Below are 21,455 nucleotides of genomic sequence, written 5' to 3' on the forward strand. Positions count from 1 at the left end.
AGCACTCGAGGTGGGTAAGGAGAAGCTGTGCCATGGCAGACCTACCCTGGACCTGCCCCGAGGCTCCCCAACCACCCCGCAGGCTGGTGCCATGGCCCAGCACTATCGATGGCTCCTGGTGCTGGGGACACTTAGCAGACTTTCCCCAGCCCAGCCCCACCCAGAGCCACTGTCACACGGCCCACGTGAGCTGACGAGAGGAACAGCAGGTGCTTGGGAAAGGGCCCGCGGAGGCGAGCTTCTGAGCAGACGCTTTTACTCTTTAAGAAGAGTCTGATCGGCACGCAGACCAGCTGTGCGAGAGCCACTGGGCCTCTGCTGGGTATTTTAAAAGCTATTCGTGATACCGATTCAAATACTAGAGTACTTCAAAAAGTTCCTGGAAAAATGGAATTAAAAGCAATGTATTTGGGTGCAAAAAACATTTTGAAGTCTACACGTAATGTTTTCCTCACCCATGAACTTCTTAAAAACTCGAACACAGGATGCCTGCCTGCCTGCCGGCCCTGTAACCTCGACCAAAACCATCGCCTCTCTCTGACCCATGAGGTGGGGGTTTTGCCTGCTGCCTGCTCCTTGCGCGGGGGCCAGCATCGCCCACAGGGGGCCCAAGGTCTGGGGCAGGGAGCACGGGACAAGAAGTTCCCAGCCCCTGGGGGCCGGGGACCCTCGTGACGCTGGCTCTGCTCTTGCTTTGGCGCAGAAACTGCTTCCCCAAACAGACGGCCGCCCAGGTGACCCTGAAGGCCATCTCGGCGCACTTCGACGACTCAGGCGCCTCCTCGCTGAAGAACGTGTACTTCCTGCTGTTCGACAGCGAGAGCATCGGCATCTACGTGCAGGAGATGGCCAAGCTCGACGCCAAGTAGCTGTGCGGCCGGCAGGTGGCGCCAGAGCGGGGGGTTATTTTTCAAACGCAGAGAGGAAGGGTGCCGGCGGGGGAGGGCGGCGGAGCTGGCGGCGGGGCGCGGGGCGCGGGGCAGCCGGGGCAGGTGCCACCCGGTTCTCTGTCCTCGGTCGCCAGAGCCCCGGCCCCTAACTAGCCAGGTCTCCGCGCGGGTTGCTTTCCATGTGTTTTCTTCCTGTTGTTTTAGAACTTTTTAAAAAAAAAAACAGACCTCGTTTTAGATTTATAGCATTGACTTTTACACACAAAAAAAAATCCTTTCGAAATGCTTGGATCTTCTGTTCCTTTGTCCAAGGGAGGAGGGCGTGAAGGGGCCGGGCGGGAAAGGCTCCTGGCTGGCAGCCGCCCCCCCCCCCCCGCCCCCCACCATGTGTAACTCCTAAAAGGTTTGTGCTTCAGGCTTTTTTTTTTTTCGGGGGGGGGGGGAGGGTTGTTTTGTTTTTTTAAAGAAAATGAAAGGAAAAAAAAATAAAAGATCCAGTGTCTTTCTTACAACAACTTCTTTTATTGCAACCCTTTCCCTCAGTTTGGAAAACTGTGTCCCTGTAGGTGGCTATTTCCAGAAAGTTCTAAGTAAACAGGACAAGGCCTGGCACCAAGGGGCTGAGGTTCCTGCCACACAGCAGCAGCACAGGCTGCAGGCCGCCACGGGAGACACGCACGGTCTCAGGCCTACGCAGCTAAGTGGGGCAGACCCCAGGCCACAGCCCAAGCAGAGGAAGGCCGGCGTCCCGCGGACTCTGCCTATGTCCCCAGAGGCGGCCACGAGAAGTGAGCAGGGAGAGGCAGGGCCAGGAGTTGGGGCGAATTCATCCAGTGAACTCAGCCACCACGATCCGGAGTCCACACCTGTGGTCCAAGACGGCCCTGCCCCCTCAAACCACCCCCCCAGGCATTGCGCCAGTACAGCTCAGCGACATGAAGCAGGCCTCAGCACCACGTGGCCGGGCCTCCTGACACCAGCCTCGGGGCTGGCCAGGAGACGGAAGCTGGCGTGCTGTCACCCCGAGGGTGACCTGCGGCCCCTGCTGAACCCCTGGCTCCCTGAAGGGGGAGTAGCTGCACCACCTCTCCATCCGCAGACCCTGCTGCTTTGTCCGAGCCCACCCTTTTGTCAGCACAGGTTGACCGGGACGGAGATTCGGTCTAAGTCGGGTTCAGAAAACGGAAATACAGAAGGGTCTGTGGCAATTACAGGTTACAAGGACCAGCCATAAGGCAGGTGCGTGAGAGTGAGTCTCCCAGTCACAGCCTGGCTGGGGCAGGAGGCAGGGGCTTCGCCACCCCGCCGCGGTGGGAGAGGGCTGTGGTGCAGGCCGCCCCTGTGCCCAGCTCCTGTTCCTTAGCTGGCCTCAACTCTGCAGGCTCTCCTGCCTACCCTCACAGGCAGGACACCAGCCCTCAGGAGCCCGGCGCTCCGCCCCGCTTTGCGTGTCCTGTGCACACACACACACACACGTACACGCATGTCCCAGAGGCCCTGGCATACTTCAGGCTGCCGCACCCTCCCCAGGACCATTCATCCAGCACAAGGGAGCGGGGCGACCAGGACAGCTGCAGGCAGACCTTGGAAACCCAGAAAGGATCTAGGCCGAATCTCAGCTTTTTAATCTCTCGCACGCTCATGTTTGCTTTGACACAGTAGTGCTTCTGGTCGGTACATCACTGGCCCCTGACTCGGGGAAAAGAGCTTTCGTCCTGGGGCACTTGCCAGCCTCCGCCCTCGGTCACGTGATCCGTTCGGCCGGCCTCTCCTTCAGGGTGGGGACTGCTTCATGGTTTTCCAGCTCGTGGACACGAACAGGTCCCGGCTCTTAGCGAGCCGGACCATGAGCCGGCCCACGTAGAAGCCACTGATCTGGCCCACGCCGTCATTTCTCCCCATGGACAGGAGGAAGGTCAGCGCCCCTGTGGAGCAGACACACACACACGTGCACACACACACACGTATACATGCACACACGTGCACACACACACACACGGAGCAGAGTTCACCCTCACATTCCCGTGCCTGCAAGGCACAGATCCCTCCCAGGGTCCCAGGGTCCCAGGGTCCCAGGGTCCCAGGGTCTGCAGCTCAGGGCAAGGAACTAGGTAAGATTTGTCTAGCAAGGGGGGGCGAGCCCCTGGCTTACTTTGAAGAGCTCTAGGGGCTGCCTCTGCCCCCACCTTTCAGAATTTGCTCTGTCAGTCAGTCAGTCATCTCACAGCCCGAACAGTCCTCCCCGTGTCTCTAACCACAGACTCCGAGGTTGTGAAGCAGGGGCGGGCATTCAGCACAGATTAGGAGCGCTCGGGACACCTGCCTGGGACTGAGCCCACATGCGCTCCGAGGTGCGCACCGAGGGAAGCAGCAGGTGACTGATCAAGTGCGTGGTCCCTGCCACCCCTGCGGGCAACCCATATGGAGTCCGAGGCTCCTGGCTTCGGCGTGGCCCAACCCCAGCTTTGGGGGCATCTGGCGAGCAAAGCAGAGGATGGAAGATCGATCTCCGCCTATCTCTCTCTCTTTCAAATCAAATGAAAGCAAATAAATAAAAAGTTTAAATAAAAAGATCTGTGGCATGCAGGGGACCCCTCTTACCTGGCTTGTAGACCTTGAGGGGCCTCTGCCTCGTGGAGTTGATGATGTTGGCCACAGCGACGCCGGCATGGAGGCCGGCGTGATAGGCCATCTTGGGCTCCTTCACGTCGGCACAGTCGCCGATGGCGTAGACGTGGCTGCAGCCCTCCACCTGGAGGTGCTCGTTCACTCTCAGAGCACCGTTGCCGGCCAGTCTGCTCTCTGCGGGGCAGCACCACACGGGAGACGGGGCCCTGAGTGGCGAAGCGGCCACCAGAACCAGCTCGGGGTGAGCCCTGGGGGCAGTCGGGTCACCCTCCGAAGGCACGCGCTTCAGAGGCAACCCCCCGAGCCGGCAGGTAGCACAGCAGTGAAGACGCCCCACGGGCACCCGGGGTAGGCGCTGTGGCACAGCAGGTTAAGCCGCAGCTTTGGGACACCTACACCCCAAATCAGAGTGTGGGGTTGCGTGCTGGCTCCTCTGCTCCTGATTCAGCCTCCTGATGTGTGTGTGTGTGTGTGTCTGTCTGTCTGTCTCTCTGCCTGGGGAAGTGGGCCATGGCCATACCACCTGCTTACCCAAGGCACTGTGGTAGGCAGAGCTGTTGACCTTGATGCCGTTGCAGAGAATCACCAGGTTGGTGGCCACCTCCGTGCCCTGGTCTGTCTGCACCTTGATGTAGTCCCGATACTCGTTCAGAGGCAGCTCCTCCAGGTTGCTCACCCGCTCACCTATGGGGCAGGGGAGGGGGGTTCCATGACCAGGCGGTTGGCAGAGGGTGGGCGCCTCACCAAGGCTGGAGCCCATGCCGAGGCTGGACCACTGTGGCCCAACAAGGCAAGTATTCCACCCCGTCTCCCCACCATGCCCCCCCCCACAGTCTACTCTGCTGCCCCAGGAAGTACCCATCTGACGTCTGGCTCCAGGAAGCCCACTGGAGGGAAGTGTGCCTGAGCTCCCAGGAAGTTCTGAGAAAAGCTGTTCAATGGAGGACCTGGAACACGGCTCTCAGAATGTCAGCGACGCCATCCTAACCAGAACGAGACTTCCAAGTACACAACTAGGAAAGGTACAAGCCGGGGCAGGCAGGCGCGGCGGCCCGGCGGGCTAAGCTGCCACTCGGGATGCCTACATCCTATATCAGAGGCCCTGGCTCAGGGTCCCAGCTACTCCGCTTCTTATCCACCCTCCTGCTAATGTGCCTTGGAGGCAGTGGAGGATGGCTGACCCAGATGAAGTCCCTGGCTCCCGGCTTTCCTGGTTCAGCCAGGCTGTTGCAGATATTTAAGGAGTAAACCAGCACATGGAAGTTACCGCTCTCTCTCTCTCTCTTTCTTTTTCTCTCTCCCCCTCCCTCCATGTCATCTGCCTTTCAAATAAATTAATTTTTAAAATTAAAAAAAAAGGGAAAGCAGCAGAGGATGGCCCAAGTGCTTGGGTCCTTGCACCCACATGGGAGACCTGGAAGAGGCTCCTGGCTCCTGTTTTCTGGTTTACAATCAGCTCAGCCCCTGCTGTAGTGGCCATTTGGGAGGTGAACCAGTGGATGGAAGACCTCTCTCTCCCTCTCTCCCTCTCTCCCTCTCTCCCTCCCCCCCCTTCTCCCTCTCCCTCTCCCTCTCCCTCCCTCCTTCCCCTTCTCTGTGGGTAACTCTGCCTTTATAAAAAATAAAAATAAAAATAGGGGCCAGCGTCGTGGCTTAATAGGCTAATCCTCCGCCTTGCGGCGCCAGCACACCAGGTTCTAGTCCGGGTCGGGGCGCCGGATTCTGTCCCGGTTGCCCCTCTTCCAGGCCAGCTCTCTGCTGTGGCCCGGGAGTGCAGTGGAGGATGGCCCAAGTCCTTGGGCCCTGCACCCCATGGGAGACCAGGAGAAGCACCTGGCTCCTGGCTTTGGATCAGCATGGTGCGCTGGCCGCAGCGGCCATTGGAGGGTGAACCAACGGCAAAAGGAAGATCTTTCTCTCTGTCTCTCTCTCTCTCACTGTCCACTCTGCCTGTCAACAATAAAAAAATTTGTTTTAATTAAAAATAAAAATAAAAATAATAAAATACACAAAGATGAGAGAAGGAGAAGGCAGAGAAGTCGCTTGCTGCCCTCACCGGTGGCAGAAGCCCCGCACAGCAGTTGCCGGGAGGAGGCTGTGACAGCCATGGGGGACTTTCGGAGCAGGTGACTCGCCCCCCCCTCCTCCCCAGCAGAGAACGAGGTGGAAGCCCAGTGTGGTAAAGTGCAGGGGTCACACTGGGATCAGAGCCCCACTCCCTAAATTGCTGGCAGGCACAGCCCTGGGACACAGAGGTTAAGCCATTGCTTGGGACGCCTGCATCCCATAGCGGGTGCCTGGCTTGAGTCAGCTCCTCTGCTTCCAATCCGGCTTCCTGGGAGGCGGCAGTGACGGCTCAAGTACTTGAGTCCCTGCCACTCACATGGGAGCCCCAGATTGGGTTCTGGGCTCCTGGCTTCAGTCTGGCCATAGTGCTGGCTGTTATAGGCATTTGGGGAGCGAACCAGCAGATGAAAACCCTCTCTCTCTCTCTCTCTCTCTTTACTTTTCAAATAAAATGAAAAAAGTTTAGATGTTTTGAATCTGAGAAAAGCTACATTCCTCACCCCTTTCAAAATACAAACCAATACACCCATCTCCTATCGTACAGAGACATCATCATTCAGGCAAACCCTTTAGATGCACGTGAGAAAGATCGCTCAGCAGAGACCTCCCCCAGCCTGCACTGGGAGACCCTGCAGCTGCACTGCGCCAGCTGCGAGATCACTGTCTCCAGAATGCTGAAACCCTCTAAGTGCCAGGGCCTCTGCCCTGCCCAGGACAGACCTCCTCCACAGGGCAAGGCTCAGTGGGCTGCGACACCCAAGACCCTCGGGGGTGCCTCGGGCCCAGCCCCTCGACACGGTGGGAGAGAGAGATCTTGGGGCAGACACGGCCGCTGGCCAGCCGGGGGCCCTGGCTCAGCCCCGGAGGCCGTCCCAGGCCGGGGCGGGAGGCAGGTGCACGTACCCAGCAGCAGCCGCACGCCCTTCCGCAGCAGGATCTCCTTCACCTCCTGCCGCACGGAGGGCAGAAGCTCCTTGTCGGCCAGGGTCACTTGGGAGTGAATGAGCGTGACCTGGGGACAATGCAAACGCAGGGCCTGAGAAGCAGCCGCCGGGCCTCCAGCTCACTCAAGCATCCACCCCTCCTCTACCTCCGAGGGAGTCGTCTGCCCAATGCCAGGACCAGCGGGTGGCGAGCTGGGCGGGTGCTCCCTGCAGCCCCCGTGCCAGCGCAGCACAACCCACGGCTCACCGGGGGCCCCCTGGAGAGTTGTTTGCGAGCGCCCTTGGGCGTCTGTAATGATCCATGCCACAAGCAAGCCATTGCCATTGCAGCTATGAGAGGAGCACCTCGGGACCTGGCTGTGTGCTCTCTGGGTCTGCCCCAGGAAGTCAGAGGCGGCACGCAAGCGTGTTCAGAGCCCAGACTGCAAAGCCAGACCAGCTGGGGTGAAATCCGTCTCGGATTCGCAGACACCCCTGCTCACCAACATGAGCGCAGCAGCCCCACTCCTAGGAAATTTGTAGCAACGAATGCACGTGATCCAGCACGCACTAAGGCCCCAGCAAGGGCAGCTGCTAGCCCCTACGGGTACAGTACTGAGTTCCCGGAACTTATTTAGGCCCTCTTCCCGGTCTCCACCCTCGTAAGACAGGAAGGAACATATACGTTGGTGTCTGTCCCCTGGTACTTGACAGACAGCTCTTCGAACCCTTGAGAACAGGGGTGCTAGGACAATCACTTATGCTAAAATTTGGCCTTCGACCCTGGCTCCTGACTCAGACACCCAGATGTTTGCAGTTGCCGGAGTACCAGCAGGAGCGTCTGACACAGCTTCCAAACATCTTGGGATCCCCAGGGTGACACGGGCATCTGCTGTCCTGGTGAGGCCACCCTTGCTGGGCTCCTGCAAGGGGACTGGATGCCAGGAAGGTCACAGCACTGGCAGAGGTTTGGAGCTCAAAGCCCCACTCCTCTCCCTCCAAGCAGAGGGTGGAGCTGGACGCTGGGTCAACAGCCAGCCACGCCCCTGGACACCGCAGATCTGGGCACTTCCAGGTTGGCGCACGTGTCCACGGGCAAGGTAAAGAGGGCAGCCTCACTCCAGGGGGACAAAGCTCCCTGTGTTCAGGAGTGTGGGGGGCCTCACCCCACAGACCTCTTCACCTGCTTGTTCGTTTGAATCCTTTACCACAGCCTTTGTAACACATCAGCACCAGGGGGCAGCACTGGGGTGCAGCCAGGTGCAGGTTTCAGTCGCAGAGGCTCCACTTCCGCTCCAGCTCCCTGCCAATGAGCCTGGGAAAGCAGCAGAGGATGGCCCAAGTGCTTGTGCCCCTGCCACCCATATTGGAGACCCAGATGGAGTTCCAGGCTCCTGGCTTCAGGCCAGCCCAGCCTTAGCCGCTGTGGACATTTGGGGCATGAACCAATGGATGAAGGATCGGACTCTGTCTCTCCCTCTCTTTCACGCTTTCAAATAAAGAAATCTTTTAAAAAAATGAGTAAAATAAGCTGGCAATAGTCAGTAGACTGCTCTGCTGGGTTCCACAACCACTCTGCCAAATTCAAACCCAAAGGGAGGATCCAAGGCAGACCGAAGCTGTGGGCCACCCGAGGACTGTGCTCTGGGACTGGGGTCTCGCCGTGGGTGGAGCCTCTCACCAGGCGGTCTGTGCTGGCTCCAGTTGGTGTACAACTGAACCGAACCGCAGGGGGGAAAGCCACACACCTTGGCACAGAAGCACTGAGTGTGAGAAGAGAAGATTGGTTTTTCCCTACGCAATCCGCATAAATAAAATGAATACACTGTAGCTGTGCCAGTCACTCCTAACTCCCGACAGTTTGTCAGAGGACAGCTGTGTAATTCATTTAGCCTGCATGGATCTTCCATTCAACATCAACCCGCCCTTCCCTAGGGGAGAAAAGAACCATCCATGGGTTCCATGCGGCTCTCATGAGCCGGTCTGGCATCAGCGGCAAGCAACTGTGTGGAGGACCTGGGGTTACCGTCACCCCTCGGCCCTCCCCAAGCCCCTGCAAATAGCAGGCTGGGGTTTTCCTTTTCTTTCTTTTTTTTTTTAAGATTTATTTATTTATTTATTTCATAGGCAGATTTACAGAGAGGCAGAGAGAGAGAGAGAGAGGTCTTCCATCCGCTGGCTCACTCCCCAAATGGCCACAACCAGGACCCGAACCAGCGCCCATATGGGATGCCAGCACTGCAGGCGGCGGCTTTACCTGCTACATCACAGCGCTGGTCCCAGGGTTTTTCTTTTCTTGCCAGGGCACCAGAAGTGTCTCTCCCTCACCCAGAAGGGGACAGGGCAGGCTGATGCCACCGTCCTGTGGGAACAGGCAGTGCTGGTTGACTGCCATGGGGTGTGGACCACCACGCAGTCCAAACTAAGTGCCATCTAAAAGAGGCCATCAAGGGGCTGGCGCTGTGGTGCAGCAGGTTAGAGTCCCATATGGGCGCCAACTTGAGTCTCAGCTGCTCCACTTCCAATCCAGCTCCCTGCTAATGCTCTTGAGAAAAGCAGCAGAAGACAGCCCAAGTCCTCGGGCCCCTGTACTCACGTGGGAGACTCAGATAAAGCTCCTGGCTTCGGCCTGGCCTAGCCCCAGTCATTGCAGCCATTTGGGAAGTGAACCAGCAGATGGAAGATCCCTCTGTCTCTGTTTCTCCCTCTCTCTGTAACTTTATCTCTCAAATAAATAAAATACATCTTTAAAAAAAAAAAGTCATCAAGTGTATATCATAAAGGCCTAAGTTAACTTCTCTGGAGTTTGTCCCTGGCTGAATGAAGACACACCCAGAGCAGCTGGGGAAGGTCAAGTGCTGTGGAATCGGCTCCACGTCCCCTGCACAAGTGCACTTTAGCACAAGATAGGAAACAGACACTCCCAGCCTATATGAGTGGAGCTCCCGCCTCCCAGGCCCTGCCCCAATTCCTTCTGTCCCTTAAATACCAGAGCCCAGGCAGCAGCCCCACCTCTTTGTTGGGATACTCGGTTTTAATCTCTGCGGCCATCTCCACGCCAGCCGAGCCTCCTCCCACCACCACGACGAACTCTGAGCGCTGGACCTGGAGAGGAAGGGGCGGTAACACACACAGACACATCCGCCCTCGGCCTGCCGGCATAGCCTCTGGGAGAGGAGCCTTTGCAAGTCGAGGGCCCAAAGGCACCTCCCTGTGCCCGGCTGCAGGATTGCTGTGAAGGTGGACTGAGACCAGGAGCCCAGGCTGCTCCACAAAACACGAACCCCTCTGAAGGGGAGAGCAAAGCCCAAGAGTGAGTGGCCGGGGACAGACCAAGTGCAAGGGGCGGGTCTGAGGCACCCACGTGCAGGCCTCTGCCTGGAGAAGCCTTCCCCTCGCTCCACGCTGCCATCAGCAGCCCTGCAGCCATCCCCAGGCTGTTCTCTGTCATGCCCTCCCGGCCCCACGCCTGGCCGGGGCAGCTCACCTGCTGCACCATGTCCTCGTAGGCTTGGATGGCGGCCTGCTGGCAGGAAACCTCATTCAACTTGCCTGGGAAGGGCCCACTGCTGCCTGTGGCCAGGATTAGATGCGAGTAGGGCAGGGCCTGTGAGAGACAAGGAGCAGACAGGGATAGAACAGGGCTGGGGTTTCTGTACCCGTCGCCAGGCCCCCACCTGCCAAGACGCACCACGAGCATGAGGCGCCTTGGGACCAAAATCACCAAGCCAGACAGGGCAAGGGACGGCACTAGGGCCATAAGACACCTAAGGAGGCAGACGGCACCCCCTGCCTGGAGGAGGAAGGCCCGGGCCCAGGAGGCAGGGCAGTGACCAGGAAACTCCTTGTCAGGGGTTAAGCAGGACTGGAGCTTCCACTGCAGAGTCGGGGTCCAAGCTCTTGGGTGTGGTGAAAGAGCCCTCCCCTGCCTCACCAAAGAGAGAAGGAAAAGGAAATGTTACTTACAGTCTACATATATGAAGTTGACACCAACAGGGCTGCTCCAGAACAGGGGGCCTACTCCCTCTCCACCCCACCTGGAGCCCCAAGATGCCTTCACGGACCCTTCCAGGGCCCTGGACTGGCAGGACGTGGGGACACAGTAACCCTCCACCAGGAGACGCTCCAACCCTAGAGTCACACCAGGGAGGACCGGGTGACTCTGGCCCGTGTGCTTACTGAGGATGGGGCCTGTGCCCCCCGCTCCCAGTGCCCCCTGCACTTGGATTACTAAGTTGGGGGCTGGTGGCCACATGCTGGCGGAACTCAAGCCCCTGTGGACATGTACCAGGCACCTGCTGTATACACCATGGTGAGGAACACAGGTGTGGAGAGACACACCTGTGCCCCCCGTGACTTCCCAACCCAGGGGAGGGGCGATCATGTCCGTGCCTAACCTTGGCTTCTAGACAGTGGAGAACATCCCATCCCATAAGCTGCCAGGCCTGAGCCTCGCCTGATCCCCTGGCTGGGGGATCCTGGGAGCCTCTCTGTAAACGAGGTCAGACCCGCTCCCTCTCAGGGTCACGTGAACACCAAAGGAGACTCGCGCAGAGGCACACGGGAAAGATGGGGGATTCCTGCAGTGCTGAGCTCAAGCCCTGTCTATGAAGAATCTGCTCTACACCCAGCCCCAGGCAGGGGCTAGGGGTCACAGAGGGCTCCCCGTCGGCCTCTGGGGGCCACCCCACACAGGTCCTGCATGCCCAGCAGGTGCAAGCTGGGCCCGCCGCGCTCACCTCGCCACCCTGCAGCAGCACCGTCTGATTCTTCAGGTCTATCCCGACCACCCGGCCCTGCCGGAAGTTGTCCTTGAAGGTCACTGAGTAGGAAATGAATGTCTTTTTGGCGAACCCTGGGGAATGGGCACAGAAGAGATCACAGAGTGGAACTGAGCCTTTGCTGAGCTACACTCCAACAGGGGCGCCCTCAACCACACAGCGGGCCAGTGGGTACGCGCATGACACCCTTTACCCCCTGAAACGCCAACCTGGGCCTGTGGACCTCAAAGAACCCAGGACTCTTACTTCTGGGGCCTCATTATGGCAGCTGCTTAAGAACAGTGACCTTGGGGCCAGTGCTGTGGCATAGCAGGTAAAGTTGCCACCTGCAGCACCGGCATCCCATAGGGGCACTGGTTCCAGTCCTGGCTTCTCCACTTCCCATCCAGCTTTCTGCTGTGGTCTGGGAAAACAGTGGAAGATGGCCCAAGTGCTTGGGACCCTGCACCCACGTGGAAGACCCAGAAGAAGCTCCTGGCTCCTGGCTTAGGAGTGGCACAGTTCCAGCTGTTGCAGCCATTTGGGGAGTGAACCAGTGGATGGAAAATATCTCCTTTTTTTTTTTTTTTTTTTTTTTTGACAGGCAGAGTGGACAGTGAGAGAGAGAGACAGAGAGAAAGGTCTTCCTTTGCCGTTGGTTCACCCCTCAGTGGCCGCTGCGGCCGGCACACCATGCTGATCCGAAGCCAGGAGCCAGGTGCCTCTCCTGGTCTCCCATGCAGGTGCAGAGCCCAAGGACTTGGGCAATCCTCCACTGCACTCCCGGGCCACAGCAGAGACCTGGCCTGGAAGAGGGGCAACCGGGACAGAATCCGGCGCCCCGACAGGGACTAGAACCCAGGGTGCCGGCACCACAGGCGAAGGATTAGCCTAGTGTGCCCTGGTACCAGCTGGAAGATGTCTCTCTCTCTCTCTCTCTCTCTCTCTCTCTCTCACTGCCTCTGCCTCTCTGTAACTCGGCCTTTCAAATAAAATAAATCTTAAAAAAAAAAAAAAAAAGTGACCTTGGGGCTGGCATTGTGGTACAGCGGGTTAAGCCAACAATCCCATACCCAAGCACCAGTTCAAGTCCCAGCTGCTCCCCTTCCAATCCAGCTCCCCACTAATGCACTGGGAAAGCAGTGAAAGAAGGCCCAAGTGCGTGGGTCCTGCCACCCATGTGAGAGACCAAGATGGAGTTCCAGGCTCCTGGCTGAAGAGAAACCTGGCCCAGCCCAGCTGTTGAGACCAACTGGGGAGTGAACCAGCAGACGGAAGCTCTCTTTCTGTCTCTCACTCTCTCTAACTGGGCCTTTCAAATAAACAAATCTTTTTTTTAAAAAAAAGTGACCTTGAGAGTCTGAGAATTTGCCCCATGGTGGCATTGACAATGGAGAGAACCACACAGCCCAAAGAGGATGCCCCATGTGGTGACAGCCCCAGGGAGGAGCACTTACCACTCTCCACGGAGGCACGCAGGGCGGCCACATTGTGGTGGAAGGAGTCCTTCATGTCCACCAGCAGGAAGGGCACGTTCAGCGCCTGCAGCTGGCTCGCGGCTGCGATACCACCGAAGCCCCCGCCCACGATCACCACGTGCAGGGCTCCCGTGTCCACTGAGACCTGGGACCCCATCTCAAACCAGGCACTGCTGGGCTGCGAGAGAGCACATCAGAGTCAGGCAGGCTGGGAGGGTGGGGCCTATGGCCAGAGAGGCCTCAGATACCACGAGTTGACCCTTCTAAACAAGGCGATGCTTTTACTCATGAAATTCCAATTTTGTAAAATTAAATTCAGCAGACAGGAGGGGCATCCTACTTCTATGCCACCCCCTAACCACTCATTCCCTTCTTCAGAGGGAGCCAAGTTGGTCCAAACCCTCCCAGAGACTTTGCAGGCATCCACAATCATGACCATTGCTTGCAAATGTTAAGCAAATGCTTCCGCACTTCTCTTTTACCCAAGAGATTGCAGCAGGGGCAGGTGTTGGGCGCAGTGGTTAAGCCACCACTCGGGCATCCCTATCTCATAGCAAAGTGCCCGGTTCGAGTCCTGGCTACTCTGCTTCTGAACCAGCTTCCTGCAACATGCACCCAGGGAGGCAGCAGGTGATGGTTCAAGCCCTGGCGTCTTTACCACCCACCTGGGAGACCTGAATGGGGGTCTGTGCTCCTGGCTTCAGCCTGGCCCAACTCCAGCTGCTGCAAGCATTTGGGGAGTGAATCAACCACTCCCCCTCTCTCTCCCTCACCAAAATAAAGTGAAAATTAAAAATATTTTCGGGGCTGGTGCTGTGGCGTAGTGGGTGAAGCCACCACCTACAGCGCCGGCATCCCATATGGGTGCCGATCTCCCACATGGGAGACCAGGAGGAAGCACCTGGCTCCTGGCTTCAGATCAGCGTAGCTCTGGCCGTAGCGGCCATTTCGGGGGTGAACCAGTGGAAGGAAGACCTTTCTCTCTGTCTCTCTCTCTCGCTCGTTGTCTAACTCTATTTGTCAAATAAATAAATAAATAAATATTTTTAAAATAGGGGCCAGTGTTGTGGCATAACAGGTTAAGCCACTGCCTGAAACACCAGTATCCCACACAGGCATCAGATTAAGCCCCAGCCGCTCCACTTCCGATCCAGCTCTCTGCTATGGCCTGGGAAAACAGTAGAAGATGGCCTAAGTACTGGCTCCAGCCATTGCAGCCAGCAGGGGAGTGAACCAGTAGATCTAAGACCTCTCTCTCTCTCTCTGCCTCTGCCTCTCTCTAACTCTGCATTTCAAATATTTTTTTTTATTTTTATTTATTTATTTATTTTTTTGACAGGCAGAGTGGACAGTGAGAGAGAGAGACAGAGAGAAAGGTCTTCCTTTGCCGTTGGTTCACCCTCCAATGGCCGCCGTGGCCGGCGCGCTGCGGCCGGCGCACCGCGCTGATCCGATGGCAGGAGCCAGGAGCCAGGTGCTTTTCCTGGTCTCCCATGGGGTGCAGGGCCCAAGCACCTGGGCCATCCTCCACTGCACTCCCTGGCCACAGCAGAGGGCTGGCCTGGAAGAGGGGCAACCGGGACAGAATCCGGCGCCCCGACCGGGACTAGAACCCGGTGTGCCGGCGCCGCTAGGCGGAGGATTAGCCTAGTGAGCCGCGGCGCCGGCTGCATTTCAAATAAATAAGCAAATCTTTAAAAGAAATAAAGAAGGTGGGGGGGAGGAGGGGAAGGAAGGGAGGGCTAGAAAACAAAACATGAGCCCAGGAGCCAGCATTGTGGCGCAGCTGGTTACGCTGCCACTTGTGACACCAGCATCCTATACTGGAGTGAGTCCCCCCTACTCTGCTTCCCATCCAGCTCCCTGCTAATGAGCTTGGGAAGGCAGCAGAAGACGGCACTGCTACCCACGTGGGAGATCAGAGTGGAGTCCTGGCTCCTGGCTTCAGCCTGGCCCTGGCCTGCCCGTTTTGGCTAGTTGGGGAGTGAATGAGAGGATGGAAAAAGATCTCTCCCTCCCTCCTTCTCTCTCTATGTCTATCTTTCCCTCTTTCTCTGTCTTTCAAATAAATAAATTTAAAAAAGAAAAAGAAGGGGCTGGCACTGTGGCATAGTAAGCTAAGCCTTTGCCTGCGGTGCCAGCATCCCATATGGACACTGGTTTGTTTCCTGGCTGCTCCTCTTTCGATCCAGCTCTCTGCTATGGCCTGGGAAACCAGTAGAAGATGGCCCAAGTGCTAGAGCCCCTGCACCCATGTGGGAGAACCGGAAGAAGCTCCTGGCTCCTGGCCTTGGATCAGCCCAGCTCCGGCCACTGTGGCCATCTGGGGAGTGAACCAGCGGATGGAAAGACCTCTCCCTCTCTCCCTCTCTCTGTCTATAACTCTACCTCTCAAATAAATAAATAAAAATTGAAAGGAAGGAAGGGAGGGAGGGAGGGAGAGAGGGAGAGGGGAGGGAGAGAAGGAGGGGGGGGAGGGAGGGAGGGAGGGAAAAGAAAACGGTGGGGCCTAACAGGAGGTGTTGGGTCTGGAAGGCCCCAGCCTGAGCCTGAGTCGTCGCTCCCTCGCTCCTGTCCTCTTGTGCCCTCCATCACGGGATGAGCAGCAAGAAGGCGCTCACCAGACAGCAGCCCCTTCAGCTCAGATCCCAGCCTCCAGAGGCATCAGCCACTACACTTCTGTCCATTATTTTTTTTTAAGATTTATTTATTTATTTGAAAGGCAGATTACAGAGAGGTGGAGGCAGAGAGAGAGGGAGAGAGAGAGGTTTTCCATCCACTGGTTCACTCCCCAAAAGGTCACAATGGCCAGAGCTGAGCTGATCTGAAGCCAGAGCTTTTTCCACGTGGGTGCAGGGGCCCAAGCACCTGGGCCATCTTCTACTGCTTTCCCAGGCCACAGCAGAGAGCTGGATTGGAAGTGGAGCAGCCAGGACTTGAACGGGTGCACATATGGGATGCCGGCACTGCAGGCAGTGGCTTTACCCGCTACACCACAGCACCAGCCCCACTTCTGTCCATTACAAATTACCCAATCTCTGTGGCAGCACAAAACAGACTGAGACAATCGCGGTATGAGCCGAGGCCTTGACCGTGGGGTGGACAGGGGCGTCACTCCCCAGCAGTACTCCTGGCACAGCTGGGGACACCCCCGAGAGACTGATGTGCTGGCCAGGAAAAGGACCTGCCTGGGCCAGGGAGTGGTCATCTGAGGAGGGTGGCGGGTGGGGGCCAGGTCTGCAGGCCGGGGCCTCCTCCCGAGGCTTGCTGTCACCCCTGGCCGGGGACCACCACACCACTTCCCAGCAAACTGAGAACAAAACCTTGGTTGGGTCTCTGAAGGCCCACACATCAACAGCCCTTGGCCCAGAGCCACCAGCCGAGGACACCTGAGGTAGGGACAGTACAGGGCTGGGTCACGAACTGTTGGACCACTGAGCAGAGGAGGAAAGAGAAAAGCAACAAAGACGCCCGGGCTCCGCCAGGCAGCCTGGGAGGCTGGCAGACAGGGTCCATATTGCATCCCAGAATTGGCCCCTGTGGAACGCGAGCAGATGGCCTGGAACTGCAGCCTGGGGCCTGGGGTCCAGCCGGGCCAGACTCCAGAGGGCCTGTGTGGTGGAGGACACACCCTGCCTCTCCAAGGAGCTAGCCTGACTGTGGCCACGATGGGAGAGCAGCGGCGGGGTTGCGGGGGGTACTGGCTCAGGCAGCAGGACATCGGGCCCCCCAAGGGCCTGCGCTGGCCCACGGAGAAGCAGGAAGAAACCAGGGAGAGGACTAAGAACCAAGCGAAGGTCCCGCAGCACAGGAAACAGCACACAAGGGCCCCGCCACGGTGGGGCTGGTGGGGTGTGGAGGGCAGTGCCAAGGGAGGGAGAAGTGGACTCCAAGGTCAGCCTTGAAGGACACACAGCAAGCTGCAGATTGGCCTGATGGGAGTGCTCCCAGCTGCCGGGCAGCACCACGGGCAGCAGGAGGGTCACGGGCTCTGTCCTGGTCATCTATGTGGCCCTTCCCTCTCTGGCCTCAAGGCTCTCTTAAAATAGCAGCCTATGAGCCCTGGCCAGCTCTGATACCTGGAGGTATTGTATCCACCTGGGTCCTTGATGTCACTGGCTTCTAGGACAAGGCAGCACCCGGATGGTCCCCGGACCAGCCCGCACTTACCAGGCTAGAACTCCATGCACCGTGCTCCCCGGAGTTCAAATGCCCACTGGGGCAGCAGTATGGAGAGTGGAGCTGACACAGGGGTTTGGAGGGAATTTAAAAATGCTTCTCATTGGCCAAATGGTCCCCCAGGCACTGAGATTCCCACCTCCTCATAGACGAGGAAACTGAGCCCTCGGCAGGGCTGGGACCCAGGGCAAGTCCCCCAGGAGGCAATGGCACTCATCCTGCATGCCCTCGGGCTGCACCTGCCAACAGGGTCAGAGGAGAATGTCGGGGTCAGAGGAGAATGTCATCTGGGGCCAGGACCCGGGAGGTCAGAAGCCGAGCAGGGGTTGGGAAGAGGGCAGGCGAGGAGACAGGCGAGGCGTGGGGTGTGTTTCACTGGCTCCCTTTAACACGGTCCCCTCTAGGCTGGGCCCTGCCCCTGGGGCTGGCAGCCAGTGAGAAAGTCAGAAAAACACCCAGGAAGCCCTGCTCCCCAGCTGCCTGAGCCAGGGCCCGGACAGGGGCTACACAGTTTGGAGGGTGTGGGGATTCCCTGTGGCCTACCCGGGGAAGCTCAAGGAAGTATCCTAGAGCCTTGAAAAGAGAGCCGGGGCCGGGGCCTCTCCAGCAGGGGGAACAACCTAGCCAGGGGCCCCGTGGCAGGAAGGGCGTGCCTGAGCAGAGTTCGGGGCACACGGGGCAGAAAGGCGGGGCAGGTGACAGGGGCCAGGGCAGTTCCGACAGCCAGGTGGGGATACAGAGCCTGCCCGGGCCCCTCACAGGGCTCCTGAAGGGCAGGGGGCTGGCCCAAGTTGCTGAGCCCTTGATCCCCAGTGCACAGGATCCACAAGCCGCTTCCTCCAAGAGCAGACCCTCGCCCAACCCTGCTCCCCCTGTGAAGGCAACCCACTTCTCAGGGCTCCTGGAGGGGCCCGGGGTCCTGCGCACTGACCCGGGCCCCAGGGCAGGGCCAGGTTGGCAGGGTCTCTTCCGCAGTCTGCCTTCTCTCTCCCCTACTGACCTCCGACACTGTCACGTGGTGGGATAGGGAGGCCAGGGACGCTTGCCCCGCACCAACCCCTTGCCCAACACTCTTGGACACCAACTCTCCTTGGCTCCTCCCAGTCAGTTCTCGCCTGGCGCCCAAGGACAGCCAGAGTCCCCCCTGCTCAGCCCTGGTCTACCGCGTCAGACGTCTAAACCAAGGGCATGGGCCGCGGACCTGCATCCCTCGCCACGTGGCCCATGGGAGCTCAGGAGGACAGAGGGAGGAAGGAAAGCTCAACACAGTGGCAGAGCTGGGTACACACCCTCAGCTGGCGGGAGAGCCCACCACTCCGAGGAAACCTCCTCAGGGAGGGACCACAGAAAACAGCCACACCCGCCCGATGGTTATTTGTAGCCATTCACGTTTAAAGGGCAAATGGCACTTCCATGAAAAAGGTGCTAATGCACACATACGCAGGTCCGCGTGCACATACGTGATGCCCCTGCAAGCCTGCCTGTGTCTTCACATTTAATAGCTGTGTGGTTTGTTCATTGTGGAACAAAATTCAGTGACTTCCCAAGTCAATCCTCAGCAAACCTCCAAGGGAGATCACAGAGACATTTTTTGCATTATTCCTGTCTACAGAGTTACCTGCTCTAGAAGTTTCCGTGCGTGCAGTCACATATGCGGCCCTCATGTCTGGCTCCTCTCACCCCACATGATGTGCTCAAGGCCACCCATGCTGAAGCCTGTATCAGTCCTACACTTATCTTCAAAAAGCTTCTGCAAGGTGTGTGTTATGAAAACACTATGAATGGGTATCCAAATACTCTGCACCAAAGTAAACTTATCTTTCAGCCCCATGTTCCCACAGACTTTCTCGAGCCGCTTTGGCCGCACAGCATGCTCGGGTTGCTCCCAGTTTTTGGTTAAGGTGAAGGGCACCCCGGCAGCACCTGTGGACCAGCGTCTGTACGCACGCGTGCCTCAAGGGTCCTCAGCGTGCACCGGGCGTGGAACGCAGGGCAGCAGGGTAACCCTGGCATTGACTCCCTGAGAACTGCCAGCGCACCCTCCGATTCCCAGGCAACGCCGAAGCCCAGGGAGGAAGCACAGAGTTTCCCCTACAGCTGCCTGGGTTCAGCAGCGTTTGCTCTGCAGAGAGTGCAGAACGCCCGGCCTGCATGGGTGCTCAGTCAGCCCTCCCCCCCCCCCCCCCCCCGCCCCGCACCGGGCATCTTCCCCGGTACTAGGGGGCCCTCAGGAATCTACTGGAAAATGGGGACGTCAGAGACGCCAGCGCTGAGAGCTGTACCTGGGAGCATGCTCTGAGCAGACAGGCTCAAAGGGGCGCCCTATACTCCCGGACCCAAACCTTGCCCCTTCTTCTAGCACACAGCCACTCTCTCCTTAACACGGCCTTGGTCCGCCCACCGCCTGCACTCGCATTTGGATCCCAGCTTCATCTCACCACCAGGAGACTGGGCCGGCCCTGGAGCACCTGGGCCCTGCCCTGACCAGCGCTCAGAGACCCTGGCTACTACAGTGCTCCCTGGAGAACTCTTCCCAAGGCGCTGGGGCGAGGGCAGGTGGGATCTCAGAGCGTGGGGGCTCCAGCAGCAGAGCCTGACACCCACCCTCCGAAAGGGAAACCCAAGCTGTGTCTGACCTCGCGCAGGGACGCCAGCTCCCAAAAGACATTCCCAGGGCCAGAAACCCTTGGTGGAGAGGACAAGAGGGGTGCGAGAGGCTGGTGCCCGACTGGAGCAGCACCCCGCCGGCTTAGGCATCTCAGAGTTAGCCCAGCACTGCTGGTCTTGGCCCCGGGGAACCCGGAGCCCCTGGAGGCGGACGCGGGGCTCTGCGCGCAACCCACTGGGAGACTGAGGTCTCCTCCGGCCCCGGACACCAGCTTCAGCCCGGCCCCTACCCAGCCACAGATCCCGGTCCCGCTCACACCCGCCCACGTGCCCAGGTCCCTTCTCTTCCCGGCCTGAGCCCCGCGGGAGGACTCGGCAGGGATTCTAGGCCTCGCGCGTTGGGTGGGCCACTTCCCCTGCCTGCGCCAACTTTCCTGCGGAGTTCGGGAACCGGGGCGGAAGTCCTGGGCGATGGCGCACCGTGCCAAGGCCACAACGCGGGTGCCGGCCGCGCCGCTCGCCAGGGCCCCCTCCCGCACGCCCTCACCTGCCGGCCGCCGTGCGCTTGCGCTCCTCTCGCTCGGCGCCCTCCGCGGGTGCCTTCCGGAGCCGGCCGGCTCTAGCCCTGCTGGGCCGGGCGTGACTCAGCGCCCTTGGCGACGCCCCGGGCGGGTCCAGGACGCTGTGTCCCGCCCGGCCGCCTGGGGACCGGCCCTGAACGCGAGCGAGCAGCCTGAAAATGTGGAACAAACGCCCCCTAATGCTGGCGCCGCCCGAGGCTGCCCGAGCTCTGGAGCTAGCGGGAGCTGCCGGGAGCTCGGGTTTGCGGCTCCCGGCGCTGACTGGGGGACCTGGGCGCACCTGCAGAATAACTGGGCAAACCTGGCCAAACACGTGCTATGCGCCGGCCACTGCGCTAGGGGCTGGCGGGATAAAGGAGAAAAAGTCATGCTTTCTGCTTTCGTGGAGGTGAGAGCCTGGAGAAAGACAGATGTTCAACGCCACCAAAAACAGAATTAAAAAACAAAACAGGGGCCGGCGCTGTAGCGCAGGGGGTTAAAGCCCTGGCCTGAAGCGCCGGCATCCCATATGGACACCGGTTCTAGTCCCAGCTGCTCCTCTCTCCAATCCAGCTCTCTGCTGTGGCCTGGGAAAGTAGTAGAAGATGGCCCAAGTCCTTGGGTCCCTGCACCACGTGGAAGACCCAGAAGAAGCTCCTGGCTCCTGGCTTCGGATCTGCGCATCTGCAGCCGTTGCGGCCATCTGGGGGGTGAACCAGCGGATGAAGACCTCTCTCTCTGTCTCTACCTCTCTCTGTGACTCTTTCAAATAAAATAAATAAACAAAAATAAATCTTTAAAAAAAAAAACAAACGAGGAGCCAGAGAAGGGTGGGAAGAGCCCTCTCAGAGGAGGAAGAGTTGGCATCCTGTCTTCCTTTAGGGGCTTGCATCCTGCCCGTTCTGTGCCGGCTGAACAAAGGGTTGCGGTCAGGGCTGGGGGGTATCTGCTTTCTTGTCTAAGCCCCTGGGCTGAGAGAAACCAGAGCCGAAGTGCGCGTTCACACACTCTGTGGGCCCTGCCTGTCTTTGGCCGCTCTGGCAGGAAGCTATCTGGAGCCCACTGGCTGGATATGAAATCGTCCCCCTGCTGACCCTCCCCCCTTGCACCAGGCCTTGAATTTGTCCGGGGCTTTGCCGACCTCCAAATGTGTGTGTGTGTGTGTGTAGGAAAGGTAGACCACCAGAGAGAAAGGGGGGAGGAGAGAGATCTGCCATCTCCAGTTCATTCTCCAAAGAGCTGCAATAGCCAGGGCTGGGCCAGACTGGTCTCCCACATGGGCAGCAGGGGCCCAAGTACCCGGGCCATCCCCCAGTGCTTTCCCAGGCACATCAGCAGGCACCTGGGTGGGAACTGGTGCAGC

General features: G+C 58.7%; 2 protein-coding genes across 4 annotated transcripts in view; one reads left to right on the plus strand and one right to left on the minus strand.

The window, feature by feature from the left end:
• MACROH2A2 (macroH2A.2 histone) overlaps positions 1-995 on the plus strand; it is a 43,461-nt gene extending 42,466 nt beyond the window's left edge. The window contains exon 9 of the mRNA XM_002718440.5: positions 704-995. Within this exon, the coding sequence (XP_002718486.1) occupies positions 704-869 (166 nt within the window). The 3' untranslated portion in view covers positions 870-995. The remainder of the gene's footprint in view (positions 1-703) is intronic.
• A 1,499-nt stretch (positions 996-2,494) lies between these two features.
• Positions 2,495-20,416, minus strand: AIFM2 (AIF family member 2). Of its 3 annotated transcripts, none has more exons than XM_008270016.4 (9): positions 20,080-20,416; positions 12,726-12,924; positions 11,248-11,363; positions 9,996-10,115; positions 9,521-9,613; positions 6,489-6,597; positions 4,050-4,202; positions 3,492-3,692; positions 2,495-2,815 (listed from the first exon to the last, which is right to left on the minus strand). In XM_008270016.4, exons 2-9 carry the CDS (start codon positions 12,901-12,903, stop codon positions 2,664-2,666), a joined length of 1,122 nt encoding a protein of 373 aa, XP_008268238.1. In that variant the 5' UTR covers positions 12,904-12,924; positions 20,080-20,416; the 3' UTR covers positions 2,495-2,663. The 3 variants fall into 3 exon arrangements, with proteins under 3 accessions (XP_008268238.1, XP_002718485.1, XP_069913887.1); XM_002718439.5 differs by having other exon boundaries at positions 12,726-12,919; positions 20,080-20,237; XM_070057786.1 differs by lacking the exon at positions 20,080-20,416 and adding an exon at positions 16,917-17,169.
• Positions 20,417-21,455: the final 1,039 nt, after the last annotated feature.

Source organism: Oryctolagus cuniculus, chromosome 15, assembly GCF_964237555.1.
Source record: "Oryctolagus cuniculus chromosome 15, mOryCun1.1, whole genome shotgun sequence".
Classification (NCBI taxonomy): domain Eukaryota; kingdom Metazoa; phylum Chordata; class Mammalia; order Lagomorpha; family Leporidae; genus Oryctolagus; species Oryctolagus cuniculus.